The 19,083-nt window shown below is 47.9% G+C and overlaps 1 protein-coding gene across 2 annotated transcripts in view; it reads left to right on the top strand.

Annotated features, from left to right (window-relative positions):
* Window positions 1-19,083, top strand: part of SLC37A1 (solute carrier family 37 member 1) — a 384,263-nt gene that overhangs the window by 315,094 nt on the left and 50,086 nt on the right. For both annotated transcript variants that reach the window (XM_069202970.1, XM_069202969.1), the window contains 5 exons: window positions 5,983-6,020; window positions 6,869-6,952; window positions 8,808-8,939; window positions 17,519-17,609; window positions 18,536-18,598. In XM_069202970.1, the coding sequence (XP_069059071.1) occupies window positions 5,983-6,020; window positions 6,869-6,952; window positions 8,808-8,939; window positions 17,519-17,609; window positions 18,536-18,598 (408 nt within the window). The remainder of the gene's footprint in view (window positions 1-5,982; window positions 6,021-6,868; window positions 6,953-8,807; window positions 8,940-17,518; window positions 17,610-18,535; window positions 18,599-19,083) is intronic.

The raw sequence follows: 19,083 nt of genomic DNA, 5'->3' as shown, positions 1-19,083 counted from the left end.
ATCACCATTACAGTAAGACATTTCTTTATCACATGTCCATGAAGTCCTCCACTTGCACTATGAACCAGCGTCCCATTAGGATCATTGTATCTCCTCTCCAGACCCTTGTTCTGACCTACTGGGGTCATCCTGGGTGGCAGTTAAACGGTCCATACTCCATACACGACCGTCTTCCAAGGTTACCACATTCTTATGTACCTTAGTAATTCTCAATGGCTTAGAGAACCGGCTTCCCTCCTTCCTAGTAGATCCTGGTAGTTTTATTCTGACCCATTGGCCCACCCTCCATTGTTTACTTTTAGTCCCCATTTTGATGTTATACCAATCCTGGTACTTCCTCTGGTTCTCTCTTACCTTTGTCAATACATCCTTACGATGAACAATAACGGGCTCCCCTCCTCCCAACCAATTCGGGTTTAACTTAGTTCCTGGTTGTCTCCCTTTAAGGGATGTAAAAAGGGATACTCCCGTGACCAAATTGGGTGTGGTATGATATGACCACAACAGACTCTCAATTGCGCCTTCTCCTGGAACTCGACATACACTGGCTAACTGCAAACACTCCTTGATCATCCTGTTGACTCTTTCTACCAGACCGTTTGCCTTTGGGTTGTATAACGCTGTCCGGTAATGTCTGACCCCACTGACTGTCAAAAACTCAACCATGGCACTTGAAGTGAACTTCACCCCATTATCTGTCACTATAGTGCTAGGAATACCTTCACGGGTAAAGGTTTCTTTAAGGAATTGTATTACATCATGGGTGGTTACATTATGTACAGCCTTGGTCATCACCCAGTGTGTGTGATAATCCACTAATACGAAAATGAACCTGGCTCTCGATCCTGGGCACGTGAGAGGTCCTAATATGTCTAACCCAAGTTTGTCCCATGGTTTGGTGGGGACCTCAACTGGAGATAAAGGAGCCTTGCGCATACTTCTGGTTTTATCACTCAATGAGCATTGGGTACAATCACGAACAGTATCCTCAACTAACCTATCCATTGTGGGGAACCAATAGGAAGCTCGCAGTCTGTTTTTAGTCAAAGTTCTTCCTAGATGTCCTTCATGTGCCAAACCTATCAGTTTTTCCCATAGTGCTTTGGGGGGAACAATTCTCTCACCTCTCATTACTAGGTCTCTAGTTAAGTGGAGTTCAGAACGTACCTCCCAATACCCCTTTACCTCCTCATCAAGCTGCTGACAACTATTAGGCCAACCCCTCAAAATCATATTTTTCAAAATTTGCATAATCCTATCCAAAGTCGTAGCTGTGACCCATTCTTCTTTGGTAATCCCTGATAGTTCTACATGAAGCACTGGATCAAGGCTTCCGTTAGATTCCTCCTTCCCACCCTTCCTGGGTAGTCTCGAGAGACAGTCAGCCACCACATTTCTCTTGCCAGGGACATATTGCATGTCGAAATTGAAGCCTTCCAACCCCATAATCCACTTCGCAATACGAGGGGTAGCTTGGTCTTTACCTTTAACAGTAAATAATGAAATAAGGGGTTTGTGGTCTGTTCTAACCACAAACGGCAATCCCCATAAGAAGAATTTGAAATGATTGATGGCCCAAAAACAGGCTAAAGCCTCCCTCTCTATCGTGGAATAATTTTGTTCTGTCTCCTTTAATGATTTGGAAGCAAACGCCACGATCCTCTCCTGCCCATTTACACATTGGGATAAGGTGGCACCTAACCCTTTTCCACTCGCATCCGTGGTGAGCCACGTCTTCCTGGTGGTGTCAAAGTTTCCTAACATAGGGCAATGGACAATGGCTTCTTTGACTTCTTCAAACGAACCCTGAACCTCTTCACTCCACACAAAGGGTATGTCTTTCTTTAATAATGCTCTCATAGGAGCAGTGACTGCTGCAAAGTTGTGAACAAACTTTGACATATACTCCACTAAACCCAAAAATGATCTCAATTCATCTTTATTGGTAGGAGCTGGAGCTTCCTTCACAGCCACTACTAGATCACATTTGGGTTCCACACCATCTTTACTTATTTTGTGTCCTAAGTATTCTACAGATTCAACCCCTAGTTGACACTTTTCCTTCCTAATGGTCATGCCGGCTTTATCTAAAGCTTGGAAAACTTCTCTTAAAGTTGCATTGTGTTCACCTTCTGTACTTCCATAGACTAGTATGTCATCCTGGAAGCACATAACTTGCTTGATTTCCTGCAAGATCTTCTGCATGATTCTTTGGAATACCGCAGCAGCTGATGCGAGGCCGAATGGCATCCGGCGATATCTAAATGCTCCAAATGGAGTAATAAAAGACGTGAGTGAGCGTGATGTAGGGTGTAACTCCACTTGGTGGTATGCGGCAGATAGGTCAATTACACTAAAAAATTTAGCGGACCCCAACATGCTTACCATTTCATTTATTTTGGGTAAGGGAAATCTGTCTACCCATATGTTCGCATTCAAATCCCTCAAGTCCACACACAAACGAATACCTCTTCCATTGGGTTTCTTCGTGACCACAATTGGCGCCAACCATAAAGAACTCTCGATAGGTTCTATAACTCTTAATTTGACCAATTTGTCCAATTCTTCCTTTAGAGGTTCCCTCATTAGATAGGGGACAGATCTCACTTTATGTACCACAGGTGTAGCACCCTCCTTAAGTTTAATTTTGTGCTGGAAGTTTTTCAACAACCCTAATCTATCATCAAATAGCCTTGGACATTCCTCACAAACTCTTTCACAAAAGTTCTGCAAGTTTACTAGTAACACTTGTTCCTTGCCATTGGGATCCAGTTTGATTCCGAGCTCCTTTTGATGCCTCCATCCCAGCAAATTGGATCCCTTCTCAGTAATGTACACCTCTCCTTTTGTGTGTCTGCCCTTGAACATAATGTCTAGTTCTAGCATTCCTTTAAGAGGTATTGGGTCGTTATTGTACCCACCGGGTTTAATGTTGGCAGAGTGCAATTTGTAACCCCGCACTTGGAACTTATCAACAAAAGTTTGATAGTTCAGGAATGTATAAGGTGAGCAAGAATCGGCATAGACCTTCACCACAATATCGTCAACCGTGATGTCGCACGCAGGATAAGCGTTGTTGAGGGATTCCCTCCCCTGTTTACCCTTGACTTGCAGAATGAACTTAGTACCTAATTCAGTAAATTCTTCTGTCCTATTTATTTTTTTCTTGGTGTTCTTATCATTTTTGCACACCCTCGCATAGTGCCCTTTTGCTCCACACTTCCTGCACATGCAGCCACGTGCCGGGCACAAAGGACTATTTGCTAGATGTTTGGGGTTTCCACATCTGAAACATCTTCCTTTAGATATGTCCTCGTTAAAATTCCTCCTTACAGTAGTGGCCAACACTACTGACTCTTCATCTTTATTGTCCACCCCCTCATCCTTTGTGTTGCTATCTTTTACTTCTTTCACACTGTCTACCTCAGGTGTGCTTTTAATCTCTCTCATACATTCTACTGTATGCTCAATACTCCTTGCCATATCCACAGCTTCTTTCAGAGTAGGGTTGTGAGTAAGGAGCTTCTCTTGCACCCTTGGGCTATTTGTACACCTAACTAACTGATCACGGATTAACGAGTCTTCTAGGTCTCCAAAAGCACATGTTTGAGCAAGCCCTCGCAAAGAAGCTGTGTAAGCTCCTACCTTTTCGTCTTTGGCTTGCACTCTGCTGAAAAATCTATGTCGTTCAAGCACAACATTAACCTTGTGCCCAAAATGACTCTCCAGCCTGTACAACGTTTGTTGGAAAACATCAAAATTTTCACCATCCTCCTCTCCCTCTTCCTCATTGACTGTAAGACTCTCATATACTTTTCTACCATGTATTCCTATGTTGTGTAATAGTATATGTTGCTTCCTTAATGCTGTAAACTTTTCTCCCCCTATGGCAATTAAGTAAGACTCAAACAATTTAGACCATTCCTTCCAAGGTAATAATGGTTCACCTATTTCATTTAAGAATGGGGGAGGTTGGGACATTCCTGCTGCAGCCATTTCGTTCTCACTATTTTATAGTAATTTAGATAATAAACAAAGGATCTCTGCCTCTTGCCCAGTTCTTTTAAGTACACTCTCTTAGTAACCTGTTGTACATTACAAAATAAGCTAGCATAAGGATATACAACACATTCTGGTATATATCAACTGTAATGTATTCGTAGTCTTATAAAGTCTGTACTCAAAAGGTTTCACTCGTGAATATTATGGGCTACACACTATAACTCTTGTTCTGAAATAGTCTAAAGTCAAAGAAGACTTTTATTTTGAAGCGTGTTCCTAAACAGGAAAGCTCGCATCAGCTTCGGAAATCCTCCTTCGCCGGTCCGATTCCTTCGAGGTTATGAATTTTCAGAACCTTGCCGGTAAGCTCTCTATGTTGAATATGTGGAATTCTTGGGATATTCGTGCTCCGTTCCAGGTTTCCAGGTTTTGTAGTTATATTCTCTTAGCACTTCTCCAATTGTTCCCTTAGCGACGTACAAAAAACGGCTACACGCCACACCTCAGGCCGCTTTGGAATGCTCACACGCACGCCTCAGAGACGGCCGCCCTCCGCGCCTCAGTGCCGCTCTGAGACGCCTGTGCCTTAGCGATGTACAGTAACGGCTACACGCCGCACCTCAGGCCACTCTGGAACGCTTACTCGCACGCCTCAGATACGGCCGCCCTCCGCGCCTCAGTGCCGTTCATATACTCTCACATGCCGTATTTTGATGCCGATATGAGGCGCACCCTCAATGCGCCGCTGAACTAATTAAGAGCGCGTGGATGTTATCACTGCCGGTGAAAGGCTGTGTAGTATTACACGACCAACGCGATTAACCGGTAACTTGACTGTGTTAATAGCAATTATATTCAGCGCTGGTAATATCAAATTAAACGTCAAGTCCACCTTGAATTAACCTATAACACTCACGATCTGGTCACTTTACTGTTCACACGGCGTCTTCTCTGATGATGTGCTGAAATGACAGACATCCATCTCACTGCAATTGACAACTCGAGAAGATCAACGTCCTCAGATGCTCTCAACCCGCCTTAGGCACACAGGCGCCCCTTGGCTGTACTTCTTGGTTCCAAAACAGGAATCAGAAACTTCACTGTGGTGCTGAACAATTCAGGGGCAAGAAGTCTTCACTGCCCCTGCGCAGTATCCCATCCTCGTCGCCAAAGTTCCTCTGTTATAATGTTGAAATCGCAGAGACCAACTGATTGTATGGTCAGTTTATTAGCAGACTTCTTGCATAGCACCTTCCTTCTCACTGCCTCTCACAACCAGCTTTTCTTCATCAACATTCTAAGGTGCACTCCGGGTTGTACCATTATTCAACATTCCAGAGGACGGAATGGAGTGCACCATTTACTATAAGAACCTTATAATAAGGGGTTATATGGAAATGGTAATGGGAAATGGTAAAGGGGAATAAAACAGTATTAATTGTAATTATGACAACATACTATCATACTTATGTTTGAGTTACTCTAATATTGATATTACAACAGTGTCATATGTGCCTAGCGTCAGAGCATCTTGGATGTGGGTAGCCCCTCTCTCTAGGTCCATTCAGTGTGCTCTTGATGAAGGTGTCATATGTGCCTAGCATCAGAGCATCTTGGATGTGGGTAGCCCCTCTCTCTAGGTCCATTCAGTGTGCTCTTGATGAAGGTTTCATATGTGCCTAGCATCAGAGTGAGTAGCCCCTCTCTCTAGGTCCATTCAGTGTGTTCTTGATATAGGTGTCATATGTGCCTAGCATCAGAGCATCTTGGATGTGAGTAGCCCCTCTGTCTAGGTCCATTCAGTGTGTTCTTAATGTGGGTATCATGTGTCTTGAGTCAGAGTATTTTGGATACAAACAGTCCGTATGTCTGAGCCTGGCACTGCCAGGCTGTGGCGGTGCCAGGCAGTGTATTGGCTACTTTCTACTGTGCATCATTTTCAGAGTGAACTCTTTCTAATTGAAGCTGTTTCCCTCTTAGATCCACGGGATATAAAATGCTCCTTCAACACTCATTGTGTAAGTTTATTTTGTGGTTCATAGCTTGTCTGTCGCCTTGTCTGTGTTGAACGTGCACCCCATTTGCTTTTACTGATTTCCCTGTGAATTATTTATCCAACTCTCACATCTTCCTTTTTACCACTGTGTTCTTCTATTTATCATTTGCTCTATCCTTTCTCTCTGTCCCTGTGCTACTCATCCTCTCTGCTCCTCTGTGTCCTGCGTTGTCAGCTCTCCCCTTTTCCTTCTCCTATCTCTCCTCTGACATTGTGTCTGTGTAGTCCTATATCTATCCTCTTCTTTCTCTCTCTCTCTCTACTGGGTCTCTTTTTATCCCCCCCATTCCCTAGCTGTCAGTTCTCTTCTCTCTCCTTGTTCTCCTCTGCCCCTCCTTTTTTTGTGCTCTTCTCCCTTTCCTTATCCATCTGTCTTTGCCAATTTCTATAATTTTTTTCATGCTCCTTTGTTCCCTCTCAGTTTTCTTTCTCTCTACTCTTTCTCTTGCCATCTCTGTCTTCCTCGCTTCCTCTTTTCTTTCCATTGCCGCTACATCTGGTGATCCTTCTCCTTCGCTCTTGCTCCCTCTCTCTGCTCTCTCTTGGCTGTCCATCCAGTGATCCTCTTCTTTCAACCCTCCCTCTCTATATTGTCTATCTATATTCTCTCTCTCTCTGTCCGGCTCTTCATCTTTGATCCTCCTGTGTCTCTCTTTCCCCCTGTCCATCTGTTGTCACTCTTCTGTCTCTCACCTTCTTTTTTCACTCTCTACATTCTGACTTGTTATGCAGCTTCAAACCACTTCTTTCCATTGTCGAGCCAGTTCCTGCGTCTTTATTCATTTTTAATCCAAATAATTGCTTTTCTAGAGCCCGAAAAAATACCCAAACAGTCTGAATGGATATAAAATCAAGAACCATCTCTTAAATCCCACAGACCTTGGAAAGGCTCAGGTAATTAAAGCATTACATACCTTCCACCCACCTCTGCCGTGTCCGTAGGAGACATCCTGCCAATCAGAACACTTTTGTGGTGTCAGATTGGATGAGTAATGAGAAGGTTTTTGGGTGGTGGTGCGGCTCGTACTGGTGGATATTGAGATCAGGAGTGTGTTTGCATGGTCTTTGGATGCTACCACTAGTGAGTGACCACCCATTAACAGGTGGGTGCCAGATTACTGTTGTGGTGGTATGGGTAGGTCTATGGACTTGTTGTGGCATAAGGGGATGTTTGGTTGGTGGTACTGATGCATACTATCAGTGGGTGACTAGCATGATGTCCTATCTACCTAGGGTGGTGGTAGTGCAGGTGGATTTAAGATTTGGTTGTGGGTAAAGGGAGTCTTTGAGTCTATAGGTGACTAGCATGATGTCCTATCTACCTAGGGTGGTGGTAGTGCAGGTGGATTTAAGGGTTGGTTGTGGGTTAAGGGAGTCTTTGAGTCTATATATGGATCTCTGGGCGCAGTGTGCGGGTTTATGGTACTGGTGACTCTTTAAATTGCCTCTGACAGGAGGGTCTTTAAGTTTTGTTACTACTTAGTCTCATTAACAGGTTTACGCGAGGTGGACGTAGGGTGCTGGGGTCTTGCAATTGGGTGTGTGGTAGCTGGGCTTTTGAGCACTGTATTGAGTCTCTGGAGTGGGTTGTCATGTGGTTGTTGGGACTGGTGTTTCTCAAGACCTGTTGTGTAATAAGAGAGTCCGGGGCATATAGTACTAGTATGTCCCACTAATGGGTGTGTGGCAGGATGTATGGCATGATACACAACGGCCTTGGTGGTTTGGGTCAGTCTCAAGTTTGGTTGGGTGATTGGGAAGTGTTATGGCTTTGAACTTTGGAGTGGGTCTCAGGTTTTGTTGCATGGGTAAGGAGTATTTGCATCTCTGGAGTGAGTGTGTGGCAGGATGGTTATTGGTGGCTGGTATTGTTGGGTCTCAGGATTGGTTGCATGGTAAGGGAGTCTTTGGACCTCTGGAGAAGGTGTGTAGCAGTATGGCTATTGGTTGGTGATACTGGTAGGTCTCAGGTTAGTTTGTGTAGCAGTAGAGTGTTTGGGTCTCTTTACCAGGATGGGTATTGGTTGGTGGTACCGATATTCTCAGGTTTGTGTGGCAGTAGAGTATTTGGGTCTCTGGTGCTGGTGTGCAGCAGGATGCTTATTGGTTGGTGGTTCTGGTGGTTTTCAGGTTTGTTTGTGTGGAAAGGGAGTTGTTGACTCTCTGGAGTGGTTGCATGCAAGGTAAGGGAGTCTTTGGACCTCTGGAGAAGGTATGTAGCAGTATGGCTATTGGTTGGTGATACTGGTAGGTCTCAGGTTAGTTTGTGTAGCAGTAGAGTGTTTGGGTCTCTTTACCAGGATGGGTATTGGTTGGTGGTACAAATATTCTCAGGTTTGTGTGGCAGTAGAATATTTGGGTCTCTGGTGCTGGTGTGCAGCAGGATGCTTATTGGTTGGTGGTTCTGGTGGTTTTCAGGTTTGTTTGTGTGGAAAGGGAGTCGTTGACTCTCTGGAGTGGGTGTGTAACAGAACGGTATTGACTGGTGATACTAGTGGGTCTCAGGTTTGGTTGTGTGGCAGTAGAATGTTTGGGTCTCATTAGCAGGTGTACAGCAGAAGTGTTTGGTTGGTTATTGGTCAGACTAGTCGCTATCAGGTTTGGTTGTGTGCAGAGAGTGTAATATCTGGTTCAGGTGTGTACCTTGGACGGCTGGCAGCTGGTTAGTAGTGCCAGTGGATCTTGGGATTGGACATTCGGGTAGATCTCACTGAAGTCACAGAATTGTCTCTATTTTGTTGTGTTGTAGGATCCAGAAGCTCAAAGTCTTTTGCCGAGCAAAGAGAATGGGACAATTCCTACCAACCACATTGTTGTGATACAGGGCGAGGCATCCGCAGGCATGTCGGCGATCAGCTTTGTGGGAGCCCTACGGATACCTGTGAGTCTGCTTGAATCTGCTGCAGTTTTTGTGATACGTGTAGGCCCATGTGCCCCTTATTGTTTCGAACACCTGACCATCTATGTATTTTGAGTCGTCCCTCTTCCGTCCCTTTTGCTCTTTGCAATATGTTTGCCATATAGTGAGAGGACCTTGATTGTGTGCTAGATCAAATCAAATTAGAGTTTATAAAGCACAACTACTCACCCGTAAGGATCTCAAGGCGCTAAGGGTGACGGTCCTCTGAGCTTTAGTTGAAGAGCCAGGTTTTAAGGTCCTCTCTGAATTGAGGTAGCAATCGTGAATCCCTGAGGTGGGGGATGCTCCAGGTCTTTGCCACGAGGTAGGCGGAGGATGTTCCACCAGCCGAGGTCTCCCGTATGCAGGGTACGGTGGCTAGTGTTTGTTGAGCAGAGGAAAGAGGTCTGGTGGGGGAGAAGACGGTGCCTCCTATCGGCGTGGCCAGTGTAAGTACCTTGCGGCCCTCATGTGCCTCTAATCTGTACCAGTGTGACTGTGCAGAACAACAGGTTGAGGCCTGTGCGAAGGCCTCAAGTGCTCAGTACCACCCTTGTGTAAACCTCTTGAACTGCGGGCACATGTCTGCCTCCAAGATAAGGCTGAGCATGTCAGCTGTCATTCACAGCACATTCTTTGAGGGAGGAGAGAGGTGAGGGCTGCTCTGAGCATGTATCCCCAACTTCAGCAGTGCTTTAGAAGTATGATAAGGTAACATCCTGCTGTGAGCAGGTTCTGCTTAGTTTAGCATCATAAGAAACCCATTTCAGAACTCCATAACAGTTGACTTTCAAGCTGCTTTCTCACCATAAAACATTGCCAAACAGCTAATTAATGCAGCATAACTGTGCTTTTTTCACAACTTAAGTGACCAAGCACAATAGCCGACTAGCTGCTTCCCCAGAGCTCCTTCCAGCAGAAAAAGTAATCCTTCTCAGTGACTCCCAACGGAGCCCGTACGCCCATGCTGTCGCTGTAGTGGGGAGCCCTATAGAGGGGGTATACCTGTCGGGCAGCAGGGACACTGGGCTGCGCCGTGGACTGAACGCTGAGGTCCGTGGCTGTGAGGCCGGGTGACAGGTGCCACGACATGTGGGAGGAGCGGCCACTGTGCACCTGCCGTGACTGGTGAACAGAGAGTCGGCCACCGGACTAGTTCCTGTGGAGTGACAGGGTCAGGACATGGACTTGTTCCCATCAAGCTTTGTTGCGGGAGGCCCGACTAGATGCCTGCACGGGCCTGTAAGGGCTGCAAATGCAGTGATGCAGCTCGGGACACAAGAGACCAGCGCTGTAATCCTGTGTTGACACGACTTGGCGCTCATGCCTAGACCCATGCAGCCTGCACAATAAGTAAGCGTGCACATTATCCCTTGCACAGCGGCGGGGCCCTGGGTGAGACTTGCCTCAGCCGCATATCTTTAATTCAGAAGGATTCACCTTGTAGGCCCGAGACCGAATTGGACCATGGCAGCAGACTATTGAAGAGGGGTACCCAGCCCCAGAAAGTGCTGAGCAGCGCGTGCCTCGGAGAGAACTTAAGATATGTGGGCTTGTCTGCTGTCTGAGTGCCCGATAGACTGTAATCCTGAGAGGAGTTTGGGGACAGTTCTGCTAGAATTGGATGTCCAAGCTATGCTTGGTGAATGGGACAGAGAGTGAGGGGCAAAGGGACCAGGGGCAACACTTGCCACCTTCATGCTGCTGCCTTGGGGGTTGGATAGACAGAAATCTTATACTATTCAAGGAATGGAGAGCGGTGGGCCAAAGGCCTTAGATCCCTCAGTTCTTTCTACAACCATTGACTGGATTTGTTTGGGGGCTGCTGTCAGTGACCCTCGCTGGGGACCCCTCGCTGTTGTGACTAGGGGTTGACCCTCTTAGATACATCAGGGTACCATCATTGTAGGGACCAGGGATAGAAACAACTGTGACGAACCACAGTAGTGTGATCATCTGGAAGCCTGGGCGTGGTCATAATGGTGAATGATAAGGGGATGCAGCCGGCCCAGTCCAATAAAATTGGGAACTATACACAGACAGTCCCTCCCAATGGAAAAAACTGGAAAGAGACTGTCGACTGATCAAGGGGCTTGGACCAATGAGCAGCCCAGCTGTGCCCCATCACTGGCAGACCTGATGGAGGCCGTTAAGGGTACCTGCATAGATCTGGCCACCAAGATAGACTTGGTGGCATTGAAGTCATCCTCCTCAGAGTGGACCTAGGTGGTGTCGCTGACTATGTGACAGCCACAGTAATGAACGTGAGAGAGATGCAACAAGTCACCACTCTACGAGAAACCGTATCTTCCCTACAAAAACTGACGGTGAGCCTTGGGAAACGGATGGAAGACTCCAAAGGAAGGTCCAGGAGAAATAACCTATGATTTGTAGGATTCCCTGAGAAGGCGGAGGGCCCACCTGCGTAACTTTTCTTGGAAGATTGGATCACCAAAAGCATACGCCCACCACAATGATCAAATTTCTTTATGAACGAGAGGGCTCATCGAGCACTAGTCCCTACACCGAACCCTGGTGCCCCGCCACGTGCCATTATCCCCTGTTTCTTGAACTTGGCCCACCGGTTTTTGAGGGGAAACAGATATCAATCTTTCCAGACTACACCCAGAAGATTCAAAACCATCACAAAACACACCTGGATGTTGAAAAAAGATTACGGGACCTTAATCTGTGTTACAGCCAGGTGTTGTGCATAATGGAAAGGTGCATTTCTTTTTTACAGCTGCTGAAGCCAGTGACTCAGTGGATATGTTGCCCGGTGGGTCCCATAAAAAAATCATTAAGTGCTGGAATGCCTTCCACAATATTCAGAGTCACTTAGCACGCTTAGGGAAATGTAAAAAAGGGCAGGATCCTCTGGGGCCAAAGGCCCGTCAGGCCGAATAGTGATGTGTTCAGATGGCACTTTCAAAGACATGGGGATGGTGCTGGACTCCCGGATGTCCTTCCAGGTTCAACAAAGCAGCCCTGGATCCGGCACAGACAGCACAGGCAGCAGCCCAGCTCAATACCTACTAAAAGGGCCGGAAGCAAGACTAAAGTGCTGTGTAAGTGCAAAGGACTGTCATGTTGTGACCGCCATTTACTGATCAGTGGCGGTGAGCCTTGTGTTATTCCTGGTAGAACGAATTGAACTATCCTTGAATGATCGTTTGTTAGCTCTTATTTGTGCCACTGAATTTTATCCTTTGTAATTTAGAGGGGTGGCTGCGGAGGAGGTATATGATTGTGAGTATCTGTTTCATATATAATTGGGCTGGCAAGATGATAGGGTTTGAGGGGCACAGGCATCAGCAGTGTGGAATGAGAGCCAAGGCCTCACGGTCCCAGCCGCGTACTGACCTCTTGCCAAGCATATCATTTTGTGATTCTTTTGAATATCTGACTTTTCGAGCTGATTACAGTAACAAAGGGAATGGGGTGAGAAATGCTAGTTTCTGCGCTGTCTAGTGTAGGCAGTGCAAGTTTGCTTTACTGCCCAAGGAGTGGGGGGATTTGGGTGAGGAAGTTGAATTCACTGTTATGCTGCTTACAGGGGACACATGTTGCTTATATGGATGGGAACGCTGCAGCCTCACGTTGCTGTCCATGGGGAACTGTTTGAGGATCTCAAATCTGGGCAGACTGGTCGAGATATGGTACTAAAATGTGATGATGATGGCGGATGAAGTGTTTAAATTTCTAACATGGAATGCCAGGGGTTTAGCTCAACTGGAGAAGTGCTGAGGATGTATGTGTACCTAAAGCGTTATGGGGTCTCCGTGGCGTTCCAACAGGGAACCCATGTGGTGGGATAGTATCCCTAACCTCTGTAAGCGCTGGCTGGGACAAATATTTGCAACCTCATATTCTGAGTACGCCTGAGGCACACTCATATGGGTGGCTCCTGGGGTTCCCTTCCGTTACAGGGGACACGTTGCAGATCCGGATGGCTGTTATGTGATGCTGCAAGGTGACCTGAATGGGTGTGAGTTGTGTGTGTTAAATGTGAATGCTCCCAATAATGATGGCAAGACGTCTTACACCAGGGTAGCAGCTGCTCCATCCTTGTCAGCAGTTATAGTGTTAACAGGAGACTGCAACTGTGTCCTTGATGGGATGCTTGACCGAGAGCCACCGCGTGGGATCACAAAGCCACTTATGGCAGGACACTGCTACAGTGGTTGAACCTACTAGATGTCTGGGGAGGGAGGCACCCAGACCCAAAAGTATTCTCATGTTACACACCTGCTGCAGGGACACATACCCGCCTGGACGACTGTTTGTATCAACTGGTCTGATGCAGAGAGTGAAAGAGATTACTTATTTGGCGCTCAGAGCACTTTCCATTGTTGATGAACCTCGGGAAGGGGTGTGTACTCCCCCAGTCCCCCTGTGCTGACTACGCATGGAGGCACCTACAGACCCATTGTTTGTCACCACAGTCCGTGAGGAGTTATCTCATTATTTTTGCAAAAACTGGGGCACCTCCAGCAGTAGAGGGTCACTATTGGGAGGCGATAAAAGTTGTGATCAGAGGGATTTACCTTAAGACCTCATATGGTGTTAGAGGATAGTTAGAACAAGACCCCTCCCAGAAGGAACTCCAACTTCTAGACAGAGAAAAAGCACTCCATGTCCAACTTCAGAGACTCTGGGAATGGCAGCAAACCCATAAAGACCTTTTAGATGACTGGCGTAGACTGAAGAAACCCACTCACACAGCATACCAGCAGCGATTGCACGCGGAGGGGGCCATACCTGGGGCGATGCTACCACAACCGCTTAAGCAGCGGGGGTCCCAGGATCCGGTGTTGTCCCTATGGGACCATTCTGGAACACTTGTTAACTCCCAAACTGCAACTAATGAGGTTTTTTCAGAGCCCACCTCTACACCACCTACGGAGAAGGTGGCACATGACCGGGCAACTATGGGAGGGAAATCCTTGATGCAATTTATCTTTCCAGGTTGAATGAGGCTGGGACTGCTACAGATGATCCCGTTACTAGGGAGGAACTTTGGGTGGTGTTGAAGCAACTAAAACCCGCTAAAGTGCCGGGAGGGGACGGTCTCCTGATCGACTTTTATCAAAACTATGCAGAAGAGATTGTAGACGTATTGTTGGAGGTCTTTCAAGAAGCACTGCCACAGGGCTATGCCCCTGTACTATGCACGAGGCCCTGGTGGTTTTGGTACCGAAGCCCAGCATAGACCCAGAGGTTGCGTCATCTCGCGGCCCAATTTTGCATTTACATGTGGATATTAAGATATTGAGTGGTGTACTGGCGGCGCAGTTACTCCCGCATTTAACATCATTGATTCTTACGGATCTGTGTGGGTTTATACCTTAGAGAAGCCCCATGTATAATCCCCGCCGGTTGTCTCACATCCTTCGTGCCCCCTCTATTACAAGAGGGACCCTACGCTTTGCCCTCTGGACATCGAACAGGCGTTTGACTCTGTGAATGGGAGTACTTATGGCGCGTCCTGTAGAAAATGGGGCTCAGTCCCAAATATATTGCATGGGTCAAATTGTTATATACTGACCCGGACGCCAGGATGCGGACAGGTGGTATTGTGTCTGAAAAATGTGCACTGTACCGGGGTACCCGTCAAGGCTGCCCCTTATCACCCTTACTGTTCACCCTGGCTGTGGAACGCATGGCAGTGTTGATGCGTTGTGAGCTAGGTCCCTGGGGAATTCCGGTAGGGGACACCACACATATGGGGGGTGATTCTAAGTCTGGCGGGCGGCGGAGGCCGCCCGCCAGACTTCCCCCCTCCAGAATACCGCACCGCGGTCGGAAGACCGCTGCGGTTATTCTGTGTTTTACACTGGGCTGGCGGGCGACCGCCAAAAGGCCGCCCGCCAGCCCAGTGTAAAACTACCTTCCCACGAGGACGCCGGCTCAGAATTGAGCCGGCGGAGTGGGAAGGTGCGACGGGTGCAGTTGCACCCGTCGCGAATTTCAGTGTCTGCAAAGCAGACACTGAAATTCTTTTTGGGGCCCTCTTACGGGGGCCCTTGCAGTGCCCATGCCATTGGCATGGGCACTGCAGGGGCCCCCAGGGGCCCGCGACACCCCATACCGCCATCCTGAACAGGATGGCGGTATGGGGTGTCAGAATCCCCATGGCGGCGCAGCGCGCTGCGCCGCCATGGAGGATTCTCATGGGCAGCGGAAAACCGGCGGGAGACCGCCGGTTTTCCTCTTCTGACCGCGGCCGAACCGCCGCAGTCAGAATGCCCTGCGGGGCACCGCCAGCCTGTTGCCGGTGCTCCCGCCAACCCTGGCCCCGGCGGTCATGGACCGCCGGGGTCAGAATGACCCCCATGGTGTCCCTGTACGCCGATGATGTTCTGATATATGTGTGTGTGACCCTGTGGCCTGCGCGTGTTGCAAACCTTCAGAGAGGTGTCCGGTCTGTTTGTTAATGTTCACCAATCCCAACTGTTGCTGATTGGTAACTTGGCAGTGATGGGGACATAGTTGTTTCCAGTGCTGGGACTCCCGTGGGGTGTGAGATATCTTGGGGTCTGGATCACCCCACGAAATAAAGAAATCTTGATCCTAACATTGGGAGAGTGCTGGGGTGTCATTTCGCTTCTGGGGAGACCTCCCTTTATCACTGAGAGGTAAAGTGGACAATGATAAAATGCTGGTACTTCCTGGATGTTTATGTACTCTACAAAACACAATGTATGAGATACCCTGGAAATACTTTGTGGAGATAGATAGCTTAATTACTGAACTGCTGTGGGCCCGTACAAGGAAACATATAGGGTCTCTGTGCTAAACAGGCATGGGAGCAGGGATGAACTGAACTCCCCAATGTGGAGTTCCACTACTTTGCACGCGGTCCAGTGGCTTGACGAGGGTGACAACTGGGAAAAAAATCTCCTGAAAGGCTCCTATGGAGTCCTGGTGGTTCCAGAGCTGCTCATGCTTGGCTCCCGGATACCAGCAGAGATCCCCCAATTGTTAAGCCATGTGTGCCAGGTGTTAGAACGGGTGGTTCTCTTCCAGGGGATCCTCATCAATAGTCATAAACATTGAATATTCCCGCCCTCGTGTGGTAATATTAATTGTTTATGACTTTGATGAGGATACCCCTGGAAGAGAACTAGGATTTACAGGTAAGTAACTTATCCTTACAAGAGTTATGGTGCGCACCATAAGCCCGAGATATGCCACTTTGGGCCCTGCAGCCGTTTGCGAGAATACCTGAGGTGTTGTCTATGCAACGATGGAGAGATGGCGGCTGCGAACTCCTAGGAGATTAATATCTGGGCGGTCAGCTTACCATATGGGAAGATGCGAGAGAATCATTTACATTGGGCCCCGGGCACTATCTGCAATATGCTAAGATATCGCGACAGCACAAGAGATATGGCCTTGTTTCCCTGAGGAGCCAGTGCCCTCACAGACTCTGGCCGCGATGCTTACATTGGTCGGAGCACGCAGACGAATAGCAAACCTTTACTGTGCACTGAGAGCGGACCGGCCCAAAATGGTGCCTAAGGCGCAGGAGAAGCGGGAGGACGCACTGGCGAGACGTTCAGCACCCGGGGATGGGAACCGGTCCAGGGCGGGGCTCACACCGTGAGTTATAATGCACAGGTTAAGCTGATACAGAACAACCTATAGAGCAGGCATACCTTCCACCCACTACCTTATGGAAGACATACACCACTCGCTCATCCCAGTGTGTTCCACACGGCCCCCCTGCGGCGGGCTTTGTGCACGTGGTGTGGCCGTGTGCCATGATTGTGCCCTACTGGACTATAGCGTTGAAGGCTCTACATGAGGTGACCGGATGGAAGTACCGGGTACGCTGCGGATGGTACTGCTGGGGCTCATCCCGACCCCGGGAAGACAGAAACTCAGCCGCAGTTCCTTCTGTGGGTCCTGCTGTTGGTGAAAAGGCGCATGGTCATTCAGTGGGTGAGTGTACAACCCCCAGCAACGCTGATTGGCTCAGAGATATGTTTGAGCGGGAAGTGGCAGAGGACATCAGAATGAGGCATGTGAGGAAAGATGACCGAAAGGAAGATGGTTTAGCTGCCTGGGCACTGATGCTGGCAGAACTGCGTGATGAGCAAAGGGCAGGAGTGGCAGAGGTGGTCCTGGAGGGAGGAATGAGCGCCAGGTTGTAAGTTTGTACTAATAATGCTGCAAGGCTGATACATGCCTTATATGTCTAAATCACTCATCTGCTTGAACCGTGAACCGACGAACGCACATTCTTAGATTTCCGACGCACCGCACGGTTGATGCACCAATTGTTTCTTTATGAGTAATAATAAATGGACACGAAAATATATCCTGCAATGATTAAGCAGCATTGTGGGGGGGGGGGGGGGGGCCTGTTTGTTTCTCAAGTATTGTGGTAACTCTTGACTGATTTATATCTTGGATCAATGGAGTTTTGATGTAGATTATTGCTCCTATGAAAAGCAATAAAGAAACTTGGAACACAAAAACGTAAGTGCCCATTGATGTGATGGTGCTCTGCCTGTTTGTTGCTTGTCTTTAACCAGCTTCCTTTTCTCATGTAGGGAGTCATCGAGTTCTCACTCTGTTTGCTGTTTGCAAAGCTCGTCAGCTACACCTTCCTCTTCTGGCTGCCGCTGTACATCACCAACGTAGGTGAGTGCTGGCCGAGACGCTGGTCACCCGTTAACGCCTTGTGTAGGTGCTGCCCTCACCTAGGGCGAAGAGATCGAACCGTGTCAGGCGGACACCAGGATCCCAGAAGTCCTGAGCTGTACTTTATCAAACCTGCACTGCTCAGGCCTCCTGGTGCTCAATCATTTCCATTGAGGCAGTTGGGCTGCAGGGTCTGAAAATGATCTGTAAATGCAAGAGTAGTGTCCTTATGACATGGAGGGATTGGGATACGCAAGAGAAGTGTCCTTCTGACATGGAGGGATTGGGATACGCAAGAGAAGTGTCCTTCTGACATGGAGGGATTGGGATACGCAAGAGAAGTGTCCTTCTGACATGGAGGGATTGGGATACGCAAGAGAAGTGTCCTTCTGACATGGAGGGATTGGGATACGCAAGAGAAGTGTCCTTCTGACATGGAGGGATTGGGATACGCAAGAGAAGTGTCCTTCTGACATGGAGGGATTGGGATACGCAAGAGAAGTGTCCTTCTGACATGGAGGGATTGGGATACGCAAGAGAAGTGTCCTTCTGACATGGAGGGATTGGGATACGCAAGAGAAGTGTCCTTCTGACATGGAGGGATTGGGATACGCAAGAGAAGTGTCCTTCTGACATGGAGGGATTGGTATACGCAAGAGTAGTGTCTGAGATGGAGGTATTGGGCTGCATTTCTGTGGAGGGTACATCTCAGTCTATTACAGCACAACTACGAGACCCCACCTCTGTCTGATGCCCCCTAAGAGCTGCACCTACACTCTGTGATCACCTCCACTTAGACAACCCTTTGCTGTCACATGCTACACGGGACACCCACGATCTCGGTGCTGAGGAAACCACTATCCAGGTTTATCATTAGGTAGTCATAATTATACCTTGATTAACTCTGTTTTTCCTATTTCTTCCAGAACACATTGATGTTAAGAAGGCTGCAGATCTTTCAACCTTGTTTGACGTAGGAGGCATTTTTGGTAAGTACCCATTGCTTAATTTTTGCCGGTGGTTTCCGGTGCTGACCACTGGCACTTATTTTTGGGGACTGGAACTTATGACCGTCTGCCACATGCTGGCGCTGTTTGTCTAATTTAGAGATGAGCACAACACAAGTCGTTTCTTATTTCAATCTACATTAAAAATGACTAAATCCTGCCACTGAAGGCATTCTTATAGGTTTGGGGGCCTGGGATAGTCAGACTTGTCACACTCATAGGAGGGATGGTTTGAGGCTGGGTTGCTACTGTAGTTGCAGTGCCGACAGCTGCAATGAGGGGGCAAGAAAAAGTGGCCTCCTGATGAGGGCCCTGGCACTTTTTTGTTGTTGTTTTTTTTACAAATTTCAGCATTGTAAGTACTGTTCTTTCTGACAGCATATTATCTCAAGTGGAAGCATGCTGGACTTCCCGTTTACCCGCCCTCAGCAGTTCACTGGCTCAGAAACATCTCCTGGCGTATCTTC

Source organism: Pleurodeles waltl, chromosome 8, assembly GCF_031143425.1.
Source record: "Pleurodeles waltl isolate 20211129_DDA chromosome 8, aPleWal1.hap1.20221129, whole genome shotgun sequence".
Lineage (NCBI taxonomy): Eukaryota > Metazoa > Chordata > Amphibia > Caudata > Salamandridae > Pleurodeles > Pleurodeles waltl.
Note: the sequence above shows the minus strand (reverse complement) of the source record. Positions and strands in the feature narration are given on the sequence as shown.